General features: G+C 37.8%; 1 protein-coding gene across 6 annotated transcripts in view; it reads left to right on the top strand.

Moving 5' to 3' along the window:
* Positions 1 to 26464, top strand: part of LOC105482800 (protein kinase N2) — a 161047-nt gene that overhangs the window by 40644 nt on the left and 93939 nt on the right. For 3 of the 6 annotated variants that reach the window (XM_011743142.2, XM_011743149.2, XM_011743141.2), the window contains exon 2: positions 7956 to 8036. The exons of the other annotated variants lie outside the window; for them this stretch is intronic. In XM_011743142.2, the coding sequence (XP_011741444.1) occupies positions 7956 to 8036 (81 nt within the window). The remainder of the gene's footprint in view (positions 1 to 7955; positions 8037 to 26464) is intronic. 6 annotated transcript variants of the gene reach the window in all.

Here is a 26464-nt window from a genome sequence, read left to right as displayed (position 1 = left end):
CCCTTTGTCAGATGGATAGATTGCAAAAACTTTCTCCCATTCTGTCAGTTGTCTGTTCACTCTGATGATAGTTGCTTTTGCTGTGCAGAAGCTCTTTAATCTGATTAGATCCCATTTGTCAATTTTGGCTTTTGTTGCCATCGCTTTCGGTGTTTTAGTCATGAAGTCCTTGCCCATGCCTATGTCTTGAATGATATTGCCTAGGTTTTCTTCTAGGGTTTTTATGGTTTTAGGTCTAACATTTAAGTCTTTAATCCATCTTGAATTAATGTTTGTACAAGGTGTAAGGAAGGGATCCAGTTTTAGCTTTCTACATATGGCTAGCCAGTTTTCCCAGCACCATTTATTAAATATGGATTCCTTTCCCCATTTCTTGTTTTTGTTAGGTTTGTCAAAGATCAGATGGTTGTAGATGTGTGGTATTATTTCTGAGGGCTCTGTTCTGTTCCATTGGTCTATATCTGTTTTGGTACCAGTACCATCCCCGTGCCTTGTAGTATAGTTTGAAGTCAGGTAGCATGATGGCTCCAGCTTTGTTCTTTTGACTTAGGATTGTCTTGGCAATGCGGGGTCTTTTTGGTTCCATATGAACTTTAAAGTAGTTTTTTCCAATTCTGTGAAGAAAGTCATTGGTAGCTTGATGGGGATGGCATTGAATCTATAACTTGGGCAGTATGGCCATTTTCACCGTATTGATTCTTCCTATCCAAGAGCATGGAATGTTCTTCCATTTGTTTGGTCCTCTTTTATTTCATTGAGCGTGGTTTGTAATTCTTCTTGAAGAGGTCCTTCACATCCCTTGTAAGTTGGATTCCTAGGTATTTTATTCTCTTTGAAGCAATTGTGAAAGGGAGTTCACTCATGATTTGGCTCTCTTTTTGTCTGTTCTTGGTGTATAGGAATGCTTGTGATTTTTGCACATTGATTTTGTATCCTGAGACTTTGCTGAAGTTGCGTGTCAGCTGAAGGAGATTTTGGGCTGAGACGATGGCATTTTCTAAATATACAATCATGTCATCTGTAAACAGGGACAATTTGACTTCCTCTTTTCCTAATTGAATACCCTTTATTTCTTTCTCCTGCCTGATTGTCCTGGCCAGAACTTCCAACACTGTATTGAATAGGAGTGGTGAGAGAGGGCATCCCTGTCTTCTGCCAGTTTTCAAAGGGAATGCTTCCAGTTTTTGCCCATTCAGTATCATATTGGCTGTGGGTTTGTCATAAATAGCTCTTATTGTTTTGAGATACATCCCATCAATACCTAGTTTATTGAGTGTTTTTAGCATGAAGGGCTGTTCAGTTTTGTAGAAGGCCTTTTCTGCATCTATTGAGATAATCGTGGTTTTTGTCTTTGGTTCTGTTTATATGATGGATTACATTTATTGATTTGTGTATGTTGAACCAGTCTTGCATCCCAGGGATGAAGCCCACTTAATCATGGTGGATAAGCTTTTTGATGTGCTACTGGATTTGGTTTGCCAGTAGTTTATTGAGGATATTTGCATCGATGTTCATCAGGGATATTGGTCTAAAATTCTCTTTTTTTGTTGTTGTGTGTCTGCCAGGCTTTGGTATCAGGATGATGCTGGCCTCATAAAATGAGTTAGGGAGAATTCCCTGTTTTTCTATTGATTGGAATCGTTTCAGAAGGAATGGTACGAGCTCCTCTTTGTACCTGTGGTAGAATTTGGCTGTGAATCCATCTGGTCCTGGACTTTTTTTGGTTGGTAGGCTATTAATTATTGCCTCAATTTCAGAGCCTGTTATTGGTCTATTCATGGATTCAGCTTCTTCCTGGTTTAGTCTTGGGAGGGTGTGTGTGTCCAGGAATTTATCCATTTCTTCTAGATTTTCTAGTTTATTTGCATAGAGGTGTTTATAGTATTGTGTGATGGTAGTTTGTATTTCTGTGGGATCGGTGGTGATCTCCCCTTTATCATTTTTTACTGCATCTATTTGATTCTTCTCTCTTTTCTTCTTTGTTAGTCTTGGTAGCGGTCTATCAATTTTGTTGATCTTTTCAAAAACCAGCTCCTGGATTCATTGATTTTTTTCAGAGATTTTGTGTCTCTGTCTCCTTCAGTTCTGCTCTGATCTTAGTTATTTCTTGCCTTCTGCTAGCTTTTGAATGTGTTTGCTCTTGCTTCTCTAGTTCTTTTAATTGTGATGTTAGGGTGTCAATTTTAGATCTTTCCTGCTTTGTCTTGTGGGCCTTAGTTCTATAAATTTCCCTCCACACACTACTTTAAATGTGCCCCAGAGATTGTGCTCCGTTGTGTCTTTTTTCTTATTGGTTTCAAAGAACATCTTTATTTCTGCCTTCATTTCGTTATGTACCCAGTAGTCATTCAGGAGCAGGTTGTTCAGTTTCCATGTATTTGTGTGGTTTTGAGTGAGTTTCTTAATCCTGAGTTCTAGTTTGATTGCACTGTGGTCTGAGAGACAAGTTTGTTAAAATTTCTGTTCTTTTACATTTGCTGAGGACTACTTTATTTCCAACTATGTGGTCAGTTTTGGAATAAGTGGGATGTGGTGCTGAGAAAAAGTATATTCTGTTGATTTGGCGTGAAGACTTCTGTAGATGTCTATTAGGTCCTCTTGGTGCAGAGGTGAGTTCAATTCCTGAATATCCTTGTTAACTTTCTGTCTTGTTGATCTGTCTAATGTTGACAGTGGGGTGTTAAAGTCTCCCATTATTATTGTGTAGGAGTCTAAGTCTCTTTGTAGGTCTGTAAGGACTTGTTTTATGAATCTGGGTGCTTCTGTATTGGGTGCATATATATTTAGGATAGTTAGCTTTTCTTGTTGAATTGATCCCTTTACTGTTATGTAATGGCCTTCTTTGTCCCTTTTGATCTTTGTTGGTTTAAAGTCTGTTTTATCAGAAAGTAGGATTGTAACCCCTGCTTTTTGTTTGTTTTCCATTTGCTTGGTAGATTTACCTCCATTCCTTCATTTTGAGCCTATATGTGTCTCTGCACATGAGATGGGTCTCCTGAATACAGCACACTGATGTGTCTTGACTCTTTATCCAGTTTGCCAGTCTGTGTCTTTTAATTGGGGCATTTAGCCCATTTACATTTAAGGTTAATATTGTTATATGTGAATTTGATCCCGTCATTATGATGTTAGCTGGTCATTTTGCTTGTTAGTTGATGTAGTTTCTTCCTAGCATCGATGGTCTTTACAATTTGGCATGTTTTTGCAATGGCTGGTACTGGTTGTTCCTTTCCATGTTTAGTGCTTCCTTTAGAAGTTCTTGTTAGGCAGGCCTGATGGTGACAAAATCTGTAAGCATTTGCTTATTTGTAAAGGATTTTATTTCTCCTTCACTTATGAAGCTTAGTTTGGCTGGATATGAAATTCTGGGTAGAAAATTCTTTTCTTTAAGAATGTTGAATATTGGCCCCCACTCTCTTCTGGCTTGTAGAGTTTCTGCCGAGAGATCTGCTATTAGTCTGATGGTCTTCCCTTTGTGGGTAACCTGACCTTTCTCTCTGGCTGCCCTTAACATTTTTTCCTTCATTGGTGAATCTGACAATTATGCTCTTCTCGAGGAGTATCTTTGTAGTGTTCTCTGTATTTCCTGAATTTGAATGTTGGCCTGCCTTGCTAGGTTGGGGAAGTTCTCCTGGATAATATCCTGAAGAGTATTTTCCTGCTTGGTTCCAGTCTCCCCGTCACTTTCAGGTACACCAGTCAAACGTAGATTTGGTCTTTTCACATAGTCCCGTATTTCTTGGAGGCTTTGTTCGTTTCTTTTTACTCTTTTTTCTCTAAACTTCTCTTCTCACTTCATTTCATTTTATTTTATTTATTTATTATTATTACTATTTTGTATTTTAGTGGAGACGGGGTTTCACCGTGTTAGCCAGGATGGTCTCGATCTCCTGACCTCGTGATCCGCCTGTCTCGGCCTCCCAAAGTGCTGGGATTACAGGCGTGAGCCACCACGCCCGGCTTCTCACTTCATTTCATTCATTTGATCTTCAGTCACTGATATCCTTTCTTCTGCTTAATCGAATCAGCTACTGAAGCTTGTGCATGCGTTAGGTAGTTCTGGTGCCATGGTTTTCAGCTCCATCAAGTCATGTAATGTCTTCTCTATGCTGTTTTTTGTACTTAGCCATTCTTCTAATCTATTTTCAGGATTTTTACTTTCCTTATGACGGGTCCAAACATCCTCCTTTAGCTCGGAGAAGTTTGTTATTACCAGTCTTCTGAAGCCTACTTCTGTCAACTCGTCAAAGTCATTCTCCGGCCATCTTTGTTCCGTTGCTGGCAAGGATCTGTGATCCTTTGGAGGAGAAGAGCCACTCTGAATTTTAGAATTTTCAGCTTTTCTGCTCTGGTTTCTCCCCATCTTTGTGGTTAACTGCCTTTGGTCTTTGATCATGGTGACCTACAGATGGAGTTGATGTTGATGCTATTCCTTTCTGTTTGCTAGTTTTCCTTCTTAACAGTCTGGACCCTCAACTGCAGGTCTCTTGGAGTTTGCTGGAGGTGGACTCCAGACCCTGTTTGCCTGGGTATCACCAGTGGAGACTGAAGAATAGCAAATATTGCAGAACTGCAAATGTTGCCGCCTCATCCTTCCTCTGGAAGCTTTGTCTCAGAGGAGCACTTGGCTGCATGAGGTGTCCGTTGGCCACTACTGGGAGGTATCTCCCAGTTAGGCTACTCGGGCTTCAGGGACCCACTTGAGGAGGCAGTCTGTCCATCCCCAGATCTCAAATTCTGTGCTGGAAGAAGCACTGCTGTCTTCAAAGCTGTCAGACAGAGACATTTAAGTCTGCAGAAGTTTCTGCTGCCTTTTGTTCAGCTATGCCCTGCCCCCAGAGGTGGAGTCTACAGAGGCAGGCAGGCCTCGTTCAGTAGTTTTGTTTTGATGTATTAAAATTAGTGGAGACCAACTTTACAATGAGAAAAATGAATGAGATTAAAAAAGCTTATGTATTAGGTTGAGTATAAATTTAAATATATCCTAGTATTTCTCATATATTGAAATATACCATGTAACATGGCATTTGAACTGAAAATTTCTTAACATTTTTTCAAGGAAATGTGGTCTCAGAATAAAACAATTTTAAAAGGTTGAGAGATCTTTGCCTTCACTTGCAGCATCTAAATTCCAGACAGAGGACTATCCTATATTTAATAACCTTCAGGGAATTCTGCAGTGTTTCACAACTACTTCCCCAGTAATGAAATCTAGTATTTGCTATTGGATAGCTTTCCCCTTTTAGTTTTTGTATCATTTCTTCCCTGTTTATTATAAAATATTATAGACATACTGAAGGTACATAGAGAGTAATAAAAACACTGTTGTATTGACCAGCCATCAAATAAATAAATAAATAAACATTACCAGTATAGTTGAATGAAACCTCCTGGATACCTCTCTCTTTCTTACCCTCCCCATTCCTAAACCCCCAGCTACTATGCTGAATGTGGTATTTATCATTTCCACATCAGAAGTTATTTCTTACAAACCCTTATGGTAATTTAAAAATATTTTTTCTTGTGTCATTAGCATATATGAAGACCAATATGATGACAATGGAAAGGTTGCACTTGTTTTCCTACATCACATTTATGTCAAATTGCCAGTAGAATATTTTATTGCTCACCAATTTTTAACTTGTTTCACGGAAGGCATTTGGATCTTTTATTGTTTCTATTTGTAAATATCTTTTACTTATGTTGTACTTAACTAATTAGTTTTATTTCCTCAGGGATGTAGTTTTATATTGTCCATATAGTTTCATTGTTCCTTTCTCTACCTTCCAGCTCGGAGTAACTGACAACTTGCTTTTATTTCTTCAATCTAATGAGTAAAATAAAACATTTAATGAGAAGCCCAAATCTAATTCCCTCCCTCCTTCTGTCTCTTCCTATCTGTCCATCCATTCATCCATCTATTTATAATATTAGTTTGGTTGTTGTTTTATTATATACTTAAAACAACAAAGACATCTCTGGGCTTTTGTTTTATAATTTTTTCCTCTTACTATATATTTCTTTATTTAAGCCAAATACTTCTTATCATTATGCTTGAAATAGATATGCTACTGTGTTTTCTATTGTGTCTGTGCTTATTTAAAAAATAATCAACACTCCAGCACATTGCGGATGTTATGATAGATCTATTCTAAATTAAGCATATACATAAAAAATAATTTTAGTTTCATCTTTTCAACATTCTTATGTTTCATCTTTTCAACATTCTTATTCTTACTATCCGTTGGGCACTTTTTGGCTATATTTAGTAATATTGATAATAATGTTGTCTCTCTTGAAAATTGCATAAGTGATAAGTACTAGATACTGTGACTAAAATGTATATAAACTATTTAATCATTTTAATAATTCTTTGAGGTAAGAAAAATCTGAGATTATTGAGTGTGTAGTTTGCCAAAATTCACACAAGTAGTAAGTGATAGAGCTGGAATTTTGAACTAGCAGTCAAAATGTTTTTTGTTTTTTTGTGTGTTTTGTTCGTTTGCTTGTTTTGAGACAAGATCTCACTCTGTTGCTCAGGTTAGGGTGCAGCAGCACCAATCACGGCTTACTGCAGCCTTAGCCTCTTGGGGTTCAGGTGATCCTCTCACCTCAGCCTCCCGAGTAGCTGAGACTATAGGTGCACGCTAATTTTTGCAACTTTAGTAGAGATGAGGTTTCACCATGTTGCCCAGGCTGGTCTTGAACTCCTGGGCTCAAGCAATCTTCCTGCCTCTCCCTCCCAAAGCGTTAGGATTACAATCGTGAGCCACTGCACATGACCAAAACTTGTTCTTAATTGTTCTGATATACTCATAGGCTTCGTGATTTCTTAAGAGTTGTTTAGATTTCTGTTTCACTGAGTCTCTGCCTCTGTTGGGGTCACTTCCCAACCTGTCTGTCTCCGTGTCTGTTTGTCTCTATTGTTGTCTTCAGAACCAGAATTTCTACATATTTCCAAAATACCCCTAGGAGGTGATACAGCCCCATTGAGAAGTTCTGGCTAGGGGTAAGGACTTTTAACTCACATTTAGAGATGGAAGAAAAATATAATGTATAAGTAGCTCTTTTAAAAAAATGTTTCATGACCCTTTTTTAAATTATTTGAATAGATTTTGGGGGGAACAGGTGGTGTTTGGTTACATGGATAAGTTATTTAGTGGTGATTTCTGAGATTTTGGTGCACCCATCACCAGGGCAGTGTACACTGTACCCAGTGTATGTCTTTTATCCCTCACCCCACTCCCACCTTTCCCTGTGGTGTTCCCAGAATCCTTGTATCATTCTTACGCCTTTGCATCTCATAGCTTAGCTCCCACTTACGAGTGAGAACATACAATGTTTGGTTTTCCATTCCTGAGTTACTTCATTTAGAATAGTTATCTCTGATTCCATCCAGGCTGCTTGCAAATGCCATTATTTCGTTTCTTTTTATGACTTAGTATTCCATGGTGCGTGTCTGTGTGTGTGTGTGTATATATACACATACATACATACATACATACACACACACACGATATTTTCTTTGTCCACGTGTTAATCGATGGACATTTGGGCTGGTTCCATATATTTGTAATTGCAAATTGTGCTGCTATAAACATGTGTGCAAGTGTCTTTTTCATATAATGACTTTTTTTCCTCTGGGTAGATACCCAGTAGTGGGATTGCTGGATCAAATGGTAGACCTACTTTTAGTTCTTTAAGGAATCCCCACACTGTTTTCCATGGTGGTTGTACTAATTTACATTCCCACCAGCAGTTTAGAAGTGTTCCCTTTTCACCATATCCATACCAACATCTATTATTTTTTGATTTTTAAAATTATGGCCGTTGTTGCAGGAGTAAGGTGGTATCGCATTGTTTTTTTGACCCTTTGTTCTTAAGGGTCTCAGTTAAATTGTATTGGTTAGTAATAGGTGTATGGAACTAATTATCATTATTTCTTATATTGTTAGAACTGCGGACACAGTGAGAGGCTTGCCTGTTTTATCTACTGGGAATTCCAGGGGTGGGAGAAGGTTCAGAATGAAAAACGTGTGAGTACAAATAGAATCTAGACCTTAAGAAAGGTTTTTCTCATCATTGGGAGGTCTACTTAATATGATCTTTGAAGTTACTTAAATTTTTAACATGGTTGATTTTATATAAAGAAGGTATTATGGTAAGGTAATTAATTAGGTCTTATTGGATACCCTTTTGTGAACATAGTGCATTTTTCTAAAAAGTCTTTTTTGCATATTAGGCTCACAAGAAATAGCTGATAGTTAGAAGGTAACTGGTTGACAAGAGGGTACATCTACGTAGGCTTTGAATTTAGGGTGCTTGGATAAACCTCAGGAATCTGTGAACCTCATGAAACCTCCTACCACTCTGTGTGTGTGTGTTGTACACATGGAATTTTCTGAGGTCCATTGCTTTCATCAGGATCCCATAGTAGATTTGTAATCTGCATCCCCACTCCTCACCCCAACTCCATATACGCAACAGTTTAAGACACACTACTAGGGGAAAGTTGATAGACTTGATCAGTGGCATGGTGATCAGATGCTCTAAAGTCAGTGGTAGGCTCTAGTACTTGTCTCTTGATAATGAGCCCTCTTGTTTAAAATACTCGTAAAGTAAAATTATTTCTGTTTCAAGCATATAAGATTATAAGACTGTGGAATGTGCAGATAAAATAAGAAAGGGAAATTAGTCTGTTAAGTAATCATTAAGAGGACAATTATTAATAAAGTTCAGATTTTACTCACTGTATAATAGTCTTTTATGCTTGAATATGTATGCAACCGAATGGAAAGGAACAATGACTGGTGCATGAAAGCCTTTTCCATATTATAAACATGAGGACTGTCTTTATTTCTGATTCTACCTGTTTATGTTTCCCAATACATGTGTTTTCTTTTTGCCTAAAATGTTTTCTATAACTAGACCTTTGGAGGCAGGGAGAGCTGGAGATTGGATTTGGATATGAGGGATTGCTATATCTCCCATGAAATGTAAAGAATTACCTTAAAAATATCACTTTGAGAAACTAAGGCAGGAGAATCACTTGAGCCAGGAGTTCAAGACCAGCCTGGGCAACATAGCACAGTGAGACTCTATTCCTACAAAAAAAATTAAAAGAAATAGACAACCACAGTGGCACGTGCCTGTGTAGTTCCAGTTACTCAGGAAGCTGAGGTGGGAGGATCACTTGATCTTGAGAGGTTGAGACTGCAGTGAGACATGATTGTACCACTGTGCTCTAGCTTGGGTGACAGTGCAAGACCCCATCTCAAAATAAAAATAAAAAAAAAAGAAACGAAAAAAATTATTGATTGACTATGATGTGCTGGGGACACAGTAGTGAGCAAGAAAGATTCTGCCTCTGCACTTAGAAAGCCATCTTATCAATCAGGGAAGACAAATAAATAAAGGTGTGATGAGAGATATGATAGGATATGTAAGTGGAATGTGCTGTGGGTCACCTGGCAGGAGCATCTAACCAATATAGGTGAGATCAAGGATCGCTTTCCACCTCGACCTGAAGGGTAAGGAGTTTATCAGAGGAAAACTGTTCAAACTGTTCCTTTCAAACATGGTTCTTTGAATATTTGAATCCAGGTATCTTTTTTTTTTTTTTTTTTTTTTTTTGAGACAGAGTCTGGCTCTGTCACCCAGGCTGGAGTGCAGTGGCTCAACTTCAGCTCACTGCAACTTCCATCTCCTGGGTTCAAGTGATTCTCCTGCCTCAGCCTCAAGAGTAGCTGGGATAACAAGCGCCAGCCACCACGCCCGGCTAATTTTGTATTTTTAGTAGACACGGGGTTTCACCACGTTGGTCAGGCTGGTCTCGAACTCCTGACCTCAGGTGATCCACCCACCTCGGCCTTCCAAAGTGCTGGGGTTACAGGCGTGAGCCACCACACCCAACGCCACCCCCCCCTTTTTTTTTTTTTTTTTTTTTTTTTTTGAGACAGTCTTGCTTTGTCACCCAGGCTGAAGTACAGTGGCGCAGTCTCAGCTCACTGCAACATCCCCATCCCAGGTTCAAGCAATTCTTGTGCTTCAGCCTCCCAACTAACTGGGATTACAGGAATGTGCCACCACACCCAACTATTTCTTGTATTTTTTAGAAGAGGTGAGGTTTTGCTATGTTGGCCCAACTGGTCTTGAACTCCTGGCCTCAAGTGATCCACCTGCCTTGGCCTCCCAAAGTGTAAATCCAAGTATCCTTTTTATGTTTTCATTTCAATGTACTTTTGCCTCATTTCAGCTGGCATAATATTTTTAGTTATCAAAATTCTATTTTAAGCAGCATTGGTGGAGTTTTAAAATCTAAAAGGCATGTATTTGTCCATTCCTTTTAAAACATGGGGTACTGAGCATATACACCTCCTTCTTAAATAATATAATGCCTTCTTATCTATTTTTTCTCTTGATTCTCATAATAATATTGAGATGTAGGCATTATTTTTTCGATTTTAGAGATAAGGAGATACTCAAGTCACTTGCTTTAAGTTAGATAACTGTTAAGTTAGATAACTAGTTAAGGAAAGCTCAAATCACTTGCTTTAAGTTAGATAACTGTTTACTTAAGGAAAGCTCAAGTCACTTGCTTTAAGTTAGATAACTGTTAAGTGTTAGGTCAAGGCCAGAACCCAGGTGTTTTGATTCCTAGTCTAATGTGTTTTACGTTATTTCTTATAGTTTCTTGATAGTTTATATTCATTAGTTCCACTGTATGATTTGTCTCCTAGGCCTTGAATCTTGTGTATCAGGGAAATTATCCTTATATTAAATAGTTCCAGGTGTCTCTATATTTTGAATTCTTAGTACAAATGTCTCTTGTTACATACTGCTTGTTTTTAAGTATCTTGTTATACAACCTATTTTTTTGATTCATTACTTCTGATTTACTTTTTCCTGGTAAAACTAATAATGGATCTCATTAAATTTATGTGTAACATTGAAGAAAGTGGCATTAAACAGTATTCCAAGGGATTACTTTTTTTATTTATTTTTATTTATTTATTTATTTTTTTTTTGAGACAGAGTCTTGGTCTGTCACCCAGGTTGGAGTGCAGTGGCGCAGTCTCGGCTCACTGCCACCTCCGCCTCCTGGGTTCAAGCAATTCTCCTGCCTCAGCCTCCCAAGTCGCTGGGATTACAGGTGCATGCCACCATGCCCAGCTAATTTTTGTATTTTTTTAGTAGAGACAGGGTTTCACCATGTTGGCCAGGGAGGTCTTGAACTCCTGATCTTGTGATCTGCCCACCTTGGCCTCCCAAAGTGCTGAGATTACAGGTGTGAGCCACTGTGTCTGAACCCCCTACCCCCCCCCTTTTTTTTTTTTTTGAGACAGTTTTGCTCTGTCACCCAGGCTGGAGTACAGTGGCACAATCCCAGCTCACTGCAATGTCCCCATCCCAGGTTCAAGCAGTTCTTGTGCTTCAGCCTCCCAAGTAGCTGGGATTACAGGCATATGCCTGTAAGTAGTTACTTTTTATTGCTTAGTAGCATGCTGTTTTGTGGATATGCCACAATATGTTTATCCTTTATCCTTTTCCCTATGTACGTGTTGAAGAACATTGGGTTATTTCCAGCTTTGGGGTTAATACAAATGAAGTTATTCTGAGCATTTTTGTATAGTTTTGTTTTCTTTTCTTTAGGGTAAATATCCAAGAATGTAACTGCTAAGTCATGTTAAGTGTTACTGTTTATATATATATGGTATAAAAATATATATATATAAATTTATAAGAAAATGCCAAACTGTTTTTCATAGTGGCTGTACCATCTTACATTCCATAGGGCAATGTAAAAGAGATCCAGTTGGTGCTGCATTTTCACAAGAATCTTTGTATTGTCAGTGTTTTTTATTTTAGCCACTTTAATAGGTGTTTATTAGACATCTGTTATCGTGGTTTTAACTTGCAGTTGCCTAATAGTTAATGATGTTGGCAATCTTTTTATGTGCTTGTTTGCTGTTGTATATCCTCTTTGGTGAAGTATCTGTTCAAGCCTGTTTTCTAAATTGGTTGTTTTATTACTGTTGAGTACAGTTATTTATATAGTCCAGATACGAATCTTCTCTTACATATGTGATTTGAAAATATTTTCTTCGATTATGGTGTGCACTTATCAGCACCTTTTGAAGAGCAAAAGTTTTACATTTTGGTAAGTCCAATTGATCTTTTTTGTTTGTTTGCTTATTTTATGGATCATGCTTTTGGTGTCCTAAGAACTCTTTGCTTAACCCCAGGTTATGATTTTCTCCTACATTTTTTTCTAAAAGATAAAGGAGAAAACACAGATTTTCTCATGGATTTTACATTTAGATCTATGATTCATTTGAGCATATCAATTGTATATATATTTTGTTAGGTTTTAATCTATGTTTTAAGTTTTTAGACAGATTGTAACTGGTATTGTGTTTTTAACTTTGTTGTCTACACGATCATTGTTAGTATATAGAAGAATGATTATTTTTGTGTATAGCTCTTGTATTCTGTGGTTTTGCGAACTCACTTATTGTAGATGTTTTCTAGTACATTCCTTGGGATTTTCTATATACATGACCCTATTATCTGCTAATAGGGGGAGTTTTATTTCTTCCTTCCCAGTTTATATGCTTTTTATTAACTTACTGTAGTAGATACAATGTCTAATATTGCATTGAATAAGAGTGCTGAGAGCAGACATCCTTGTCCTAATGCCGATCTTGGGGAAAAGCATTTAGTTTTTCACCATTACATATGATGTTAGCTGTAAGTTTTTTTGTAGATGCTCTTTGTCAAGTTGAAGTTCTATTTCTAGTTTGCTTAGAGTTTTTGCCATGTATAGCTCTTGAAATTTGTTACATAATGTTTCTGCATAAGTTGGCATGATCATGTGATTTTTTTAAATCTTTATTCTCCTGATATATGGTGGATTATATTGGTGGATTTTTGCATATTGAACCAGTCCTATATACTTGGAGTAAACCCTACTGTGTTGTACTGTATAATTCTTTTTCTTCAGTACTCAATTCAATTTGAGTATGTTTTATTGAGGATTATTACATCTAAATTCATGGGAGAAATTAGTTTTTGTGTTTATTTCTTCTGTCAGGGTAACACCAACCTTATAAGAGCAATTGGAAGTATTCCCTCTGATTTTCTGGAAAATATTGTATAATACAGGACTATGCAAATTATTTCATATTGGGTGAGTTTTGGTGGTATTCTTTTGGAGAATTGGTTCATTTCATCTAAGTTATTGATTCATACTCTGTATGCTTATGTTTCTTTATATTTCTTTAGGTTTTATGATGCAGGCTGTGATCATGGTGAGCATTTTGTGGGTGCTTACAGAAAATATGTATTACTGTTATTGTTAGGTGAAACATTTCTATAAATGTTACTTAAATTCCCTTTTTGATGGTGGTGTTTAGTTCTTTTGTATTCTTCCTGGTTTTCTATTACTACTTCTGTCTTTCTGAGAGGGATGTTGAAGTCCCCAACTATAATTGTCTATTTTTCAATTTCTCCTTATAGTTCTGTCAGTTTTTGCTTCCTGTGTTTTGAAGCTGTGTTGTTTCCAGAATTAGTATTGTTATGTCATCTTGGTGGATAGACTTTTTTATCATTTTTAATGACGACTTTTTTTTTCATTTTGTTTGCTTTGAAGTCTGCTTTTTCCTGGTAGTAATATGGATACTTTTTTAAAAAAATTAATGTTTATATGGTATATTATTCCCCATCCTTTTTAGCCTACCTATGTCATGATATTTTGAAACAATGTTCCTTTAGGTAACATATGTTTTGTTTGTTTGTTTTAGTGATGGTGTCTCACTATATTGCCCAGTCTGGTCTTGAACTCCTGAGCTCAAGCAGTCCTTTCACCTTGGCCTCCCAAAATGCTGGGATTACAGGCAGGAGCCACTGCACTTGGCCCAAGGCCATATTTTTTTAATCCACTGCACCAATCTGTGTTTTAAATTTTTGTGTGTAGACCATTTGTATTTAAAGTGATTATTGGTATGTGAGGGCTTAAGTTTGCTATTTTATTGTTTGTTTTCTGTTCATTCCCATTTCCCTTTTCTTGGCTACATATGTATTTTTTTAGTTTTCCATTTTGATTTCTTATAGTACTTCTCTGTATATCACTCTTTTTTTATTTGTTTTGTGGTTCCTTTGGGTATTATAATATGCATGTGTAATTTATCAGATTATTAGTATTGACATTCTCCACATAGGTCAAGTGTAGAAATCTTCCAGTTTACTCTACACTTTTTTCTTCCAACTTGAAAATACTAACCTGGACCACAGACTGGTGCCAAATGGGAAGTCCAGATCCCCACTCAATACCCCCTAACACAGCAAGGTAGGAGGCATCTGAGATGCCTGGCTGGGGTAGGGTTGGTATTGTCAAAAAGAGTTCTGTCCTACTGGGCTGCCCTGTTTTGCAGTTATTTGGCTAAAGAAAGCAGGTTTTTCTTGGGACTTTTTTTTTTTTTTTTTTTTTTTTTTTTAATTCTTTGGTTTTGGGTTACAGACTTCTGGCACAATCCAGAGAAATCTGTTAAAGGAAAACCCAGAGAATTCATATCTTGTCTTCCTCAAGACCTGAAGTTCCTAACTGGTCTGTTTTTTCCTTTCTGCCTTCTCTGCTGTATTAAGTCCAGGGTGTTTAGTTGAATTTACGTGAGCTGGAGTGAAGAGATACAAGCCTATTCAATCTTGTCAAGAACCAGAAATTTTACAGTTCTAATTTTTGTTTTGGTTCTTCAAGCAGGCACATGTTTCTTTTTCTCCTTTTGGATAACTCAGTCATCTCTCAGGTCTCAATAACTACTACTTTCCTGGAGAAGGAAAATAAATACTACTTTTCTTGATATCTTAACCTAAATTACAAGCAGGCTTTTCATTCTTTGCAATTATCAAAATTTTTAATTGTGGTTTGCTTATCTAATGTCTGTCTTCTCACTAGACATACACTCCTGAGTGTAAGGGTTATTTTGTTTTTGTTTTTTAATGGACTTTATTCTTGAACAGGTTTAAATTTACAGAAAAATAGATAACCATGTAATTACTGTACTTTAGTTGATAAAGTTGTTTCCCATGGGGGCATGGGTTAACAATTCTGATCCTTCTATGCATTTTACTGGAACTGAATGATTTAGTAAATGGATGGTAGATGGTAGGAGCCAGGTTTCTCACTGTTGGAGTTGGGATTTACAGATAAGCAAAAGGAGGAGGCTGGAATGATCTGTTCTGATAGATTCAAGTTGGAGACATCATTATGAACTCATATTTAGCTTAATATAGATCATGTCTTTTTTCCCCCAGCAAGTCTATATCCAATGTCCAGTGATAATGTTATTAACATCCCATCTTTTTTTTTTTTTTTTTAGACGGAGTTTCACTCTTGTGCCCAGGCTGGAGTGCAGTGACACGATCTTCGCTCACCACAACTTCCGCCTCCTGGGTTCAAGCGATTCTCCTGCCTTAGCCTACCAAGTAGCTGGGATTACAGGCATATGCCACCGTGCCCAGCTAATTTTGTATTTTTAGTAGAGATGGGGTTTCTCCATGTTGGCCAGGCTGGTCTTGAACTCCTGACCTCAGGTGATCCACCCGCCTCGTCCTCCCAGAGTGTTGGGATTACACGCATGAGCCACTGCTCCCAGCCAACATCACCATCTTTTAAATTCAGTTGTTACAGTTGTTATCCAGTAGAAGTCCGCAGAAAGTAATTGATAATGATTGTATTTGAAAAGACTGCTTAAAGCTATCATCATTTCTTGCCTGGATTAGTACAATAGCCTCTTTATTATGTGTCTGTTGCAGCATAGCAAACTCATCTCAAGAGTCTTTGGGTATACTAGGTGTTTCTTTTCCTGGTCTCAACTGGACTCACTTACGCAGCTGTATTCAGCTGGTGGCTAAGCTGGACTGGAATGCCTACTGTGGCTTCACTCACATGTCTGGTGCCTCGGCTGGAAAGGCTAGAATAGCTGGAAAGCTTTTGTTCTCATACACATGGTCTCTTTCCATATGGTTTCTCTCATCTTCCATGTTGTCTCTCTTTCAAGCAGAATAGTTTGGACTTCTTTACATAGCAGTTGGTTTTTAAGAGCAAAAACAAGCTGTGAGCTCTCTTGAAGCCTATACTTGGAACTCCTATACATCAGTAGAATGTCACTTCAGTCAGAGTCCTCAGAAGACTACCCCAGAGTCAATGTGGAAGGGTATGAATGCAGAGAGGCAGGATTCACTTGAGGCCATTTTGTAACAATCTACCATAGCTTCACAACATGTTTCCCTGCCTTCTTTGAATCTATTATTTCTTAACACAGGTCGGACTATATCATTTCTTTGCTGAAACCCTGCCTTGAGTTTCCATTTCATTCAAAATAAAAACCAAAGTCTTTATATTGGCCTATAGGGCCCTATATGATCTTGCCTTAATCAAATAGGGATTTATTTTCCATCTGAAACAAGAAGTATAAAGGTAGCCAGTCTAGGGCTTGTGTAGCAGTGCCCAGTAAGGCCATCGGGGACCCAGACTCTCTCTCTTTCTGCTCTGCCATCCTTAGTGTATTGGGTTTTGTCCTCTTTGTTTCTCACTGTTACAAGATGACTGCTGTACTTTCAGGCCTTGGGTCTGCATTCCAGGCAAAAAGAAAAGGAGAAGTAAAAGCTTGTATCAAAATCCTCCGCTTAGTTCTCTTTGATGAAAGGTGGTAATATGGTTACTTCTAGCTGCAGGAGAGCCTGGTGAAGTGAGAATTTTAGCTGTACACATTGTTGCATCTAACAAAATGGGAGGTTTTCTTTTTTGTTGTTGTTTTTTAAGTGGGGATAATAGGAGGATGGTATTACATAGGCACCCAGCACTATCTGCTTCAGTACCAACTATATGCCAGAAACTGTACTGTTGCTATGAAAGCATATTTTTTCAGTGGACATGGACATTATGAGACTTAAAAATAATATGGTCAGGCAGTTATAATAATTCCATTTCACAGATGAGGAAATCGAAGCTTTAGCATGATTGCAGTATCAGAATTTATACATGGTAATTCTGATGCCAAATGCTTCATTTTTTCCATAACATAACATTCTAACTGAGCCTTCTGTTCAAAACAAAGAAACAAAAAACACAGTATGGCCTACGTTTGTGTGAAGCCTTTGCTGCTCTTTTAAATTATATTTGGTTTTCTTGTCTGTCTTCTTTAATAAATTGAATATCAGAAAGAAAGAAGGATCAGGTCATTTTTATCTTTATATTTCGTTGCCTAGAACTCAATGCATGTTTTGAATAAATAAATAAAGTTTTTTTTTTTTTTTTTTAACCCTGTATGATAGGAAAACCAAAAGATAGATGAGCAAACAGGTACAGATAGACAGGATAATATGCTTGAATTGCATAGCCAGTGCACTGGGCTTGTGTTTGAATTGGTTTCTTGCTTTCTAGTTGAGAGCACTCTCCTTTTGAGGCACAGAATGTTGGATTAGGGTGAAATTAGAGAAGAAGAAATATTTTCTGCCAATATCCCTGACTTAAGGCAGGTAATATCTATTAATTAATGCAAATCAGTCTGGTCAAGATGTAGTTCAAATATAGATAAGTGGGTGTTTCAGGGGGCCCCTCTAAGAAGGTGGTATGGAGTAAATAAGAAAGCAATTTACCAGGAGTCAGAAGACTAGTAAGCTGAACCCAGCCAGGTCTCTGACAGTTTGTTGCTTAGCTCTTTTAAGCATGCTTTCCCCAAAACTAAAATCAAGAAAGTTAGACTAAATGGTTTTTGAAATTCCTTCTAGCTAACATAGTATATGAATCATTGTATCCAGTGAGTTTTTATGGGTACTCTGACATTTCTTGGCATCTATCAGGTCAGACTGTTTTATATTTCTGAAATGTAGAGTAACAGCTTTTTCACTTCTCTGGGAACTGGACCAATGAGGAGTAAACATCCTCTCCTGTCTCTCCCTAAATGAAGTACTTGGTCACGAGTGATAGTCCATTTTCATTTTGTTCTTTGAATCCGGTCTTATTCTTATTTCAGTGTTTTTCTTAACTTTACTTTGAGTTTGTTGAAGTATATTAAATTGAAAATGTCTGTTTATGTTTGGGTCTAAAAATAAGAATTTCATTATTTTATAAAGTAAAAGTTGTATTTACAAAATACATATTATCACATTTGTGTATTTGAAATACTTGACTGGCACATGAGGTAATTTAATTACAATGTACTGTGTAGTCTGTAGTTTGGTCCCTTATAGTAGAAAATTGTGTTGAATGAAAGTGGCAAGGTTAAGTAGCAGATATAATGTAGTATAAGATATGATTATAAGCTTTTACATTTTCCAAAATTGAAATAAAGTTAATATTACTTTTGGTTCTTCTGGTCTCTTTTAAATAATGTCTTTTCCCTTATTAGACAAGATAAAAAAGAAAGTGGAGAAAATTTTATTGCCAAAAAAAAGAGAGAAAACATGGAAAACTTTGAAAAATAAAATGGAAATCCCTCCTAATTTATCTTTCCCTCTACTTTTAAAGTTCTTATTTTTAACATAACTTGAAATAAAAGTATGTTTACACAGCAATGTATCAGCTGCATATACTACTGTTAACTAATCAAGGGCATAAATAAGGAAAACCTTTCTTTATTCCCTAGCCGACTTGAAATTCTTTTGTTATGACACTTAAGTAGCATCCTGAACTTTCTCTTTTCTAAAGTTGGTTTAAAGCCCTGATATTTGTAAGCTTTGTAAGGAAGTCTGTCTGTGCCCAATACAGTGCATTGCACATATTATTGATTAATTTTTAAATGATCGAATTGACCATTTTATATAACAAAAATTTCTGATTTTTATCTTAGGTTAGATTTCTAGAATTAGAATGCTAGGTCAAAGAGAAACACTATTTTTAAATTTCTTGTTTTATATTCCCAACTTTTTAAATGAAGTCTGGTAAGTGGATAAAGAAAATATAGTATATATACACAATGGAATATTATTCAGTCATAAATAATGTAATCTTGTCATTTCAGATGACATGAATGTACCTAGAAGACACTAAGCCAGGCACAGAAAGACATACTACATGATCTCACTCATCGGTGGAATCTAAACGGTTGTTCTCACAGAGATAGAGAGTAGAATGGTAGTTATGAGAGGACAAGAGGGGAGCGGGGATAAAGGGGTAGGGAAAGATGGGCTAATGGGTACGAAAAAGTTGGGAATATGTAACAAGAAACAAAAATAGTTATTCTCTTTGATAGACATTTAGGTTGATTCCATATCTTGGCTATTGTGAATAATGCTGTAATAAACATAGGAGTGCAGATATCTCTAAAACATACTGATTTCATTTTCTTTGGATATATATACCCAGTAGTGGGATTACTGGATCATATGGTAGTTCTGTTTAAAATATTTTGAGCATCCTTCCATGCTGTTTTCCATAATGGCTGTACATTCCCACCAGCAGTGTATAAGGATTCCCTTTTATCCATACCCTCATCAACACCTGCTATCTTTTGATTTTTTTGAGAGTACCTATTCTAACTAGAGTGAGGTGATATCTCCTTGTAGTTTTGACTTGTATTTTTTGATGATTAGTGATGTTGAACATTTTTTCTTACACTTGTGGGCTGTTTGTATGTTCTTTTTTGGAGAAATGTCTAGCAGGCCTTTTGCCCATTTTTTGATCAGGTTATTTTTTGTTACTAAGTGCTTGAGTTCTTTATATTTGAGTATTAACCCTTTATCAGTTGTGTAGTTTGTAAATGTATTCTTCCAATCTATGACTGGCATCCTTGCTCTGTTGATTGTCACCTTAATTATGCAGAAGATTTTTAGTTTGATACAATACCATTTGTCTGTACAGGTTAAGTATCCTGTATCTGAAATGCTTACAACCAGAGGATTTTGGATTTGGGATTATTTCAGGTTCCTGAATATTTGCATTAAAATTACTGGTTGAGCATTCCAAATTGAAATATTGAAAATTCAAAATGTTCCAGTAAGCATTTAGTTTGAGTATCATGTTGGCAATCAAAAGGTTTCATGACTCACACCTGTAATCCTAACAATTTGCGGGGGTTAAGGCAGGAGGATCACTTGATGCCATCAGTTCAAGACCAGCCTGGGCAACGTAGCAAGACCCTGTCTTTACAAAAAATAAAAATTAGCTAGGCATAGTGGAGCACACCTGTAGTCTTAGCTACTTGGGAGGCTAAGGTGGGAGGATCACTTGAGTCCAGTATTTCAAGGTTGCTAATGAGCAATGATTGTACCACTGCACTCAAGCCTGAGTAACAGAGTAAGACCCTATCTTTAAAAAAAAAAAAAAAAAAAAAAAGATTTTGGAGCATTTTAGAGTTTTGGATTTAGAATGCTCAAACTGTTTTTGCTTTTGTTGCCTGTGCATTTCAGGTTTTGTCCAAAATATACTTGCCTAGACCAGTGACATGGAGCTTTCCCCTCTATTTCTCCCATGTTTTCTTCTTGTGATTTTGTAGTTCGGGGTCTTAACATTTAAGTCTTTAATCCATTTTGAGTTGAGTTTTGTCTGTGGTGAGAGGTAAGAATCTAATTTCATTCTTCTGATGTGGATATCCAGTTTTCCCAACACCACTTATTGCGCTTTCCCCATTGAGTGTACTTGGCACCTTTGTCAAGAATTAATAAACTGTAGATGGGTGGATTTATTTCTGGGCTGTCTTCTGTTCCATTGATCTCTGTGTCTTTTTTATACCAGTACCATGCTGTTTTGATTACTATAGCTATGTAGTGTGTTTTGAAGTCAAGGAGTATGATGCCTCCAGCGTTGTTCTTTTTGCTCTGGATTGCTTTAGCTGTTTATGGTCTCTGGCTGTCTTTCTTTATGGTTAGGCGATTTTCTCTAGTAATGTGTTTTGGTGGTTTGCCTGTTATTTTTGGTGTATTTCTTACAGGTTTTTGCTTTGCAGTTACCATGAAGCTTATGAAAAAAATCTTAAAATGAGATATTTTAAACTGATAACAACTCAACTTTGATTATAAAGATAGGAAAAGAAATAAAAAACAAGCTCTACATTTTAACTCCATTTTCTCCCACATTTGTAATTTTTGATGTCCCATTTTATATCTTAAATTGCCCATCTCTTGGCAAATTAAAATTACTGTTTTAATAGTTTTATCTTCAGCCTTCATAATTAAAGATGTAAGTGGTTTATGTACCACATTTATAGTATTACAGTATTCTGTCTTCCCGTATACTTACTAGTGAGTTTTATACCTTTAAGATGTTTTCTTGTTACACTTCAGAGTCCCTTTCTTCATTTGAAGAACTGTTTTTAGCATTTTTTGTTTGCTTGTATGTTTGAGACAGGGTCTCACTCTGTCCTTCAGGCTAGAGGGCAGTGTGTGATCATGGCTCACTGCAGTCTTGATCTTGATCTCCTGGACTTGAATGATCCTCCCACCCCAGCCTCCCAAGTATCTGGAACTACAGCCACACGCCACCACACCCAGCTGATTTTTTAATTTTCATTTTTAGTAGAGTCAAAGTCTTGGTATGCCACCCAAGGCCTTAAGCTCCTGAGCTCAAGCAGTCCTTCCACCTTGGCCACTGAAAGTGCTGAGATTACAGGTGTGAACCATTGTTCCTGGCCTTTTTTTTTTTTTTTTTTGACATTTCTTGTAAGACATATCTGATGATGATAAATTCTTTTAGCTTTCATTTGTCTGGCAAAGTCTTTATCTCTGCTTTATTTCTAAAGGATAACTGTCCTGGGTACAGTATTCTTGGTTGACATCCCATTTTCCCCCCCCCAACCCAACCTTTTCTTTTCTTTAGCAATTTGAATATATCATCTTACTCATCCTGACTTACAAGGTTTCTGCTGAGAAATCTATTGCTAGACAGATTGGAACTTCCGTATATGTTACTTGCTTCTTTTGTTGCTTTCAAAATCTTTTTGTCTTTGATCTTTGAGAATTTGATTGTAGTATTTCTTGGGGTAGACTTATTTGGGTTGTATCTGATTGGTAACTTTTGACCTTTCTATACCTGGATATTTGTATCTTTCTCTAGTTTTGGGAAGTTTTGTGTTAGTATCTCTTTGAATAAGCTTTCTACCGCTTTGTCATTCTCAATTCCCTCTTGAAGCCCAGTAACCCAAATATTTGCTCTTTTGATACTTTCGCATGGTTATGTAAGTTTTCTTCATTCCCTTTTGCCCTTTTTAAAATTGTTTCTCCTCTAGCTATGTGTTTTCAAACAGCTTGTCTTCAAGCTCAGATTTTTCTATTTGATAGATTCTGCTGTTGATATTCTCTATTGCATTTTTCATTTTGTTCATTGTATTTTTCAACTCCAGGATTTCAGTTTGTTTAATCTCTCAAGTCATCTCTGATAAATTACTGAATTCTTCCCCTGTGTTTTATTGAAGTTCATTGAGTTTCCTTGAAACAGCTATTTTGAATTCTCTGAGACATCACACATTTCCATCACTTGAGGGTTGTTTCCTGGTGCCTTATTTTGTTTGTTTCATGAAATTATGGTTCCTAAATACTTCCTTAAAATTTTTCTTTGAGACAGAGTCTCACTCAATCTGTTGCCCAGACTCAAGTGCAGTGGAGCGATCTTGGCTCACTGCAGCCTCTGCCTCCCAGGTTCAAGCAGTTCTCCAGCCTCAGCCTCCTGAGTAGCTGAGATTACAGGCATGTACTATCACTGCTGGCTAATTTTTATATTTTTAGTAGAGACAGGGTTTTACCATGTTAGACAGACTGGTCTTAAACTCCTGACCTCAGGTGATCCACCTACCTCAGCCTCCCAGTTGTTGGCGTGAGCCACTGTGCCCAATCCCTGAGTATTCTTCATGCCTTTGGCCTGCCACAACATCTGAACATTGAGGGATTAGCTGTTTATTCCCCGTTCACAGTCTGGTGGTGGTTTGTTCCTGTTCTTCCAGAAATTCTAAGCAGGGCAATTATTGTGTTCTCCAAGCCCTTGGCCACTATCACTGTTTCAGCACTAGATGGCACCGTAAGCCCAGGTTTGCAGTGAATTCACAGTTGGTTTGTGTTCTGGCCCAGATCAACTAGGGGAGAGATTGGAGGGTAGTTTGTCTCTCTGGGTGTGTGAGTTTCCACCTGGGGCCAGGACACGTTAGGCACTGTGTCACTCTGCTCAGTGCTTGGGCCTCACCACGGCATGCTCCAAAACAACATTGTGTACCTGTTCGCTTCACCTCCTTTCAAGCATCAGTGTCTCCACACTGTGCTGCCTGGGGTTGAGGGAAGAGGTGGAGCAGGCAGTATTGTAGCCAGATGGCCACTGTAATGCTAGGTCACACCCGAAAACCACAGCTGCCAAGACAAGCACAGCACAGGTGTATTCTCAAGACCCATGCAACTATGGCCTGCCTGCTGCTGAGGTTTATTTGTGGCTCAAGGCCACTGCAGACATAGTGATGTAGCCCAGAGTCCATTCCACTGAGGCCATGTCTCTCTGCCTGACACTGAAGTGAGTTCAGAGGCACGGTCTTTGGGTGCCAGCTTGGGGTCAGTGGGCCATCAGATTTTGCCCAGTGCGGAGTTTTACCATGGCAGACTTGTCACCAAGTCAAGATCAAAGTCCTGCTTTTATATCCCTCTTTTTCCCCCAGTAGATGGAGTCAGTCTCCAAGCTGTGCTGCCTAGGGTTGGAAGAAGGATAATGGGGTCCCAGTCCTGCCACCAGGACTACTACATCCCTGGGGCACCAGCCAGGCCCATACCACTATAGCCTTCCTGCTGCTGAAGTTCACTCATGGCCTGAGGCTACTGTAGATGCCAGGACACAAGTCTGTCACACTAAGGCCACAGGTTTCCACATAGTAGCAGGATGGGTCCTTGTCTGTGTACCTTGGTCTGTGGTTAAGGGCCATGGGGTTCTGCCTGGTGTTGGGTTTTACCGCGGCAGGCCCAGTACTGAGCAGCAAGTCAAAAGTCCTGCAGTCACTTCCTCTCCTTACCCCAAGTGGGCTGTATTATAGTTGGGGGAGAGGTGATTCAGGCATTGCACCTCTGTCTTTCCTCCCCGCTTCAGTTGATCTTTTCTTAGTAATGCTAAAGCCAGATACAGTAATCTCTGATCTGGTTCCTTGGCTCTTGTGAAGTTACTTTCATGTATAGATCACGTTCAAAATGATGTTTCTGTGGGGAGTCAGTCACTTGAGAGTCTTATTCTGCCATCTTGACTCTGCCTCTTCTCCAAATTCTATTTATCAGATAGAGGAAAGCATGAGTTCCTCAGCAGTAACAGGTTTTCCTTAATTCTAAAGGGAGAATATTAAATAACATAATGGACAAGTCATTAAAAAACAAACAAACAAAAAAACTAATCTGGCAAGCATAAGCCCTGCCCTCAAATTGCTCATAGTCTTTGAAGAGTGATCAGATAAAAAAGGGGGTAATTGTTTCAGTAAGATACACAATATCAGAGCACACAGAAGAGGCATTCAACTAAATTCTAAAGAAAGGCATTGGACAGGAAATTGTTTCCCAGGAAGAGTTGTTCTTGATCTTTGAAACAAAGTAAAAGTTAACAGGGCCAAGAAGAGACTTGAAAGAGATAAACTGAAGGAGAAAGGAGAGATGGTGCATACCAAAGGTGCAGCATGCTTAGTGGCTGAGCCAAGAGAGATGATTTCTTGAAGTAAAGTTTTATAATTTGATACAATTGGAGTTTAAGGAACAAAGTGCAAAGAAATGGGAGTTGAAGTAGGCAGTAAACGAAACTGTTAGGTATTTCTTCTGGCCTGTCAGAAATAAGGAATAATTTCCTGAGATACTAAGAGTACCATGAACAAAGAAATTTTGCAGACCTCTGGCTTTGTACATAATATTAAAGAACAAATCTGTGAAAGCGGTTCATAAAGTGTTTTCTGATGAATGTGTAAGGATTGAAACAAAAATATTTGGAGGAATGGAACTGGCTTAAACTAAACACTTTTTGCCTCAGTCCACTTCACCTGAAACTAGACAATAGGAATTTGGGATTTTATTCTTTGACAATAGGTATGTGCTAGTGTTTTTTTTTGTTTTTGTTTTTGTTTTTTTTTGTTTTTTTTTGAGACGGAGTCTCGCTCTGTCGCCCAGGCTGGAGTGCACTGGCTGGATCTCAGCTCACTGCAAGCTCCGCCTCCCGGGTTTACGCCATTCTCCTGCCTCAGCCTCCCGAGTAGCTGGGACTACAGGCGCCCGCCACCTCGCCCGGCTAAGTTTTTGTATTTTTTTTAGTAGAGACGGGGTTTCACCATGTCAGCCAGGATGGTCTCGATCTCCTGACCTCGTGATCCGCCCGTCTTGGCCTCCCAAAGTGCTGGGATTACAGGCTTGAGCCACCGCGCCCGGCCTGTGCTAGTGTTTTTAACAACTAGCCAAGGGTAGACACTTAAACTTTGGAAGCCAAATGGATCGTACGACTTATATTCCATTATAAATACTGAAAAATCTAGACAGTATTTTGGCTCAGGTAGAAGATCATTGTTTATCTGTAGAGTGACAGATCAGAAATATAATTTCTAACAGGTGGAGGTGCAGATTACCTATTTTAGGAATTCTTAACCTAGGATCCATGGAACCTGGTAATTATACATAACAACATTAAATTTTCTTTGTACTGTTTTTTGTTGGAGTTTCAAAGGAATTCTTAGCTAGAAACAGGTGGGGCATGTGATTCATGCCTATAAACCCAGCACTTTGGGAGGTCAAGGTGGGAGGATCACTTAGGCCAGGAGTTTGAGATGAGCCTGGACAACATGACAAAATCCCATCTCTACCAAAAAAAAAAAAAAAAAGAGAGAGAGAGATGTTTATAGAAATCAACTAATTAACTGCTTCATATTTTGCATAATACACCTGCAGGCATAAGGTAAATTGATATGAGAACAAAGACTAGATCCCATATCACCCATTGGCTCACTTTTTTCACTATTTTGCATGATACATAATTTTTAGAAATTAAGAATGAATGTAGAAAGTATTCACATCAACTTATTTATATGGGTGTGAGGAATTCTCAAAAAATTAAAGAGTATCTTTGAATTGATGAGGTCTGTGATTCAAAGGTACAAAAAGGCTGCAGTGTTTCTTTTTCTTTTCCATGTCCTTCATAAACTCAAGTCCCCTCCCCAGAGGTAACCATTATCTGTGGTTTCTTGTGTTTCAGAATTTAAACATTTTAAATCCAATGGTATTATAGTAATGGACTTTGAAACAGTAAATGATATAGAAATAGCTAGAACATAACTTTGGTTGTTGTAAATGTAGATTAGCTGTGCTTAACTAATTGGATTTTCATTTTAAGGTGACTGTACTGTGTATTGTCTTAGCTTCCATCAATAGAACACAGTTTAGAGGTGTTCTCAAGTAATGATGCTTTTGTAGTGAGTCAACCAAATTACCAATTGGCATACTTAGTCTTGAAATAGACAGTTGGCCGTTCATGTCTGTGGAT

The sequence above is a fragment of the Macaca nemestrina genome, chromosome 1 (assembly GCF_043159975.1).
Source record: "Macaca nemestrina isolate mMacNem1 chromosome 1, mMacNem.hap1, whole genome shotgun sequence".
Taxonomy (NCBI): Eukaryota; Metazoa; Chordata; class Mammalia; order Primates; family Cercopithecidae; genus Macaca; species Macaca nemestrina.
Note: the sequence above shows the minus strand (reverse complement) of the source record. Positions and strands in the feature narration are given on the sequence as shown.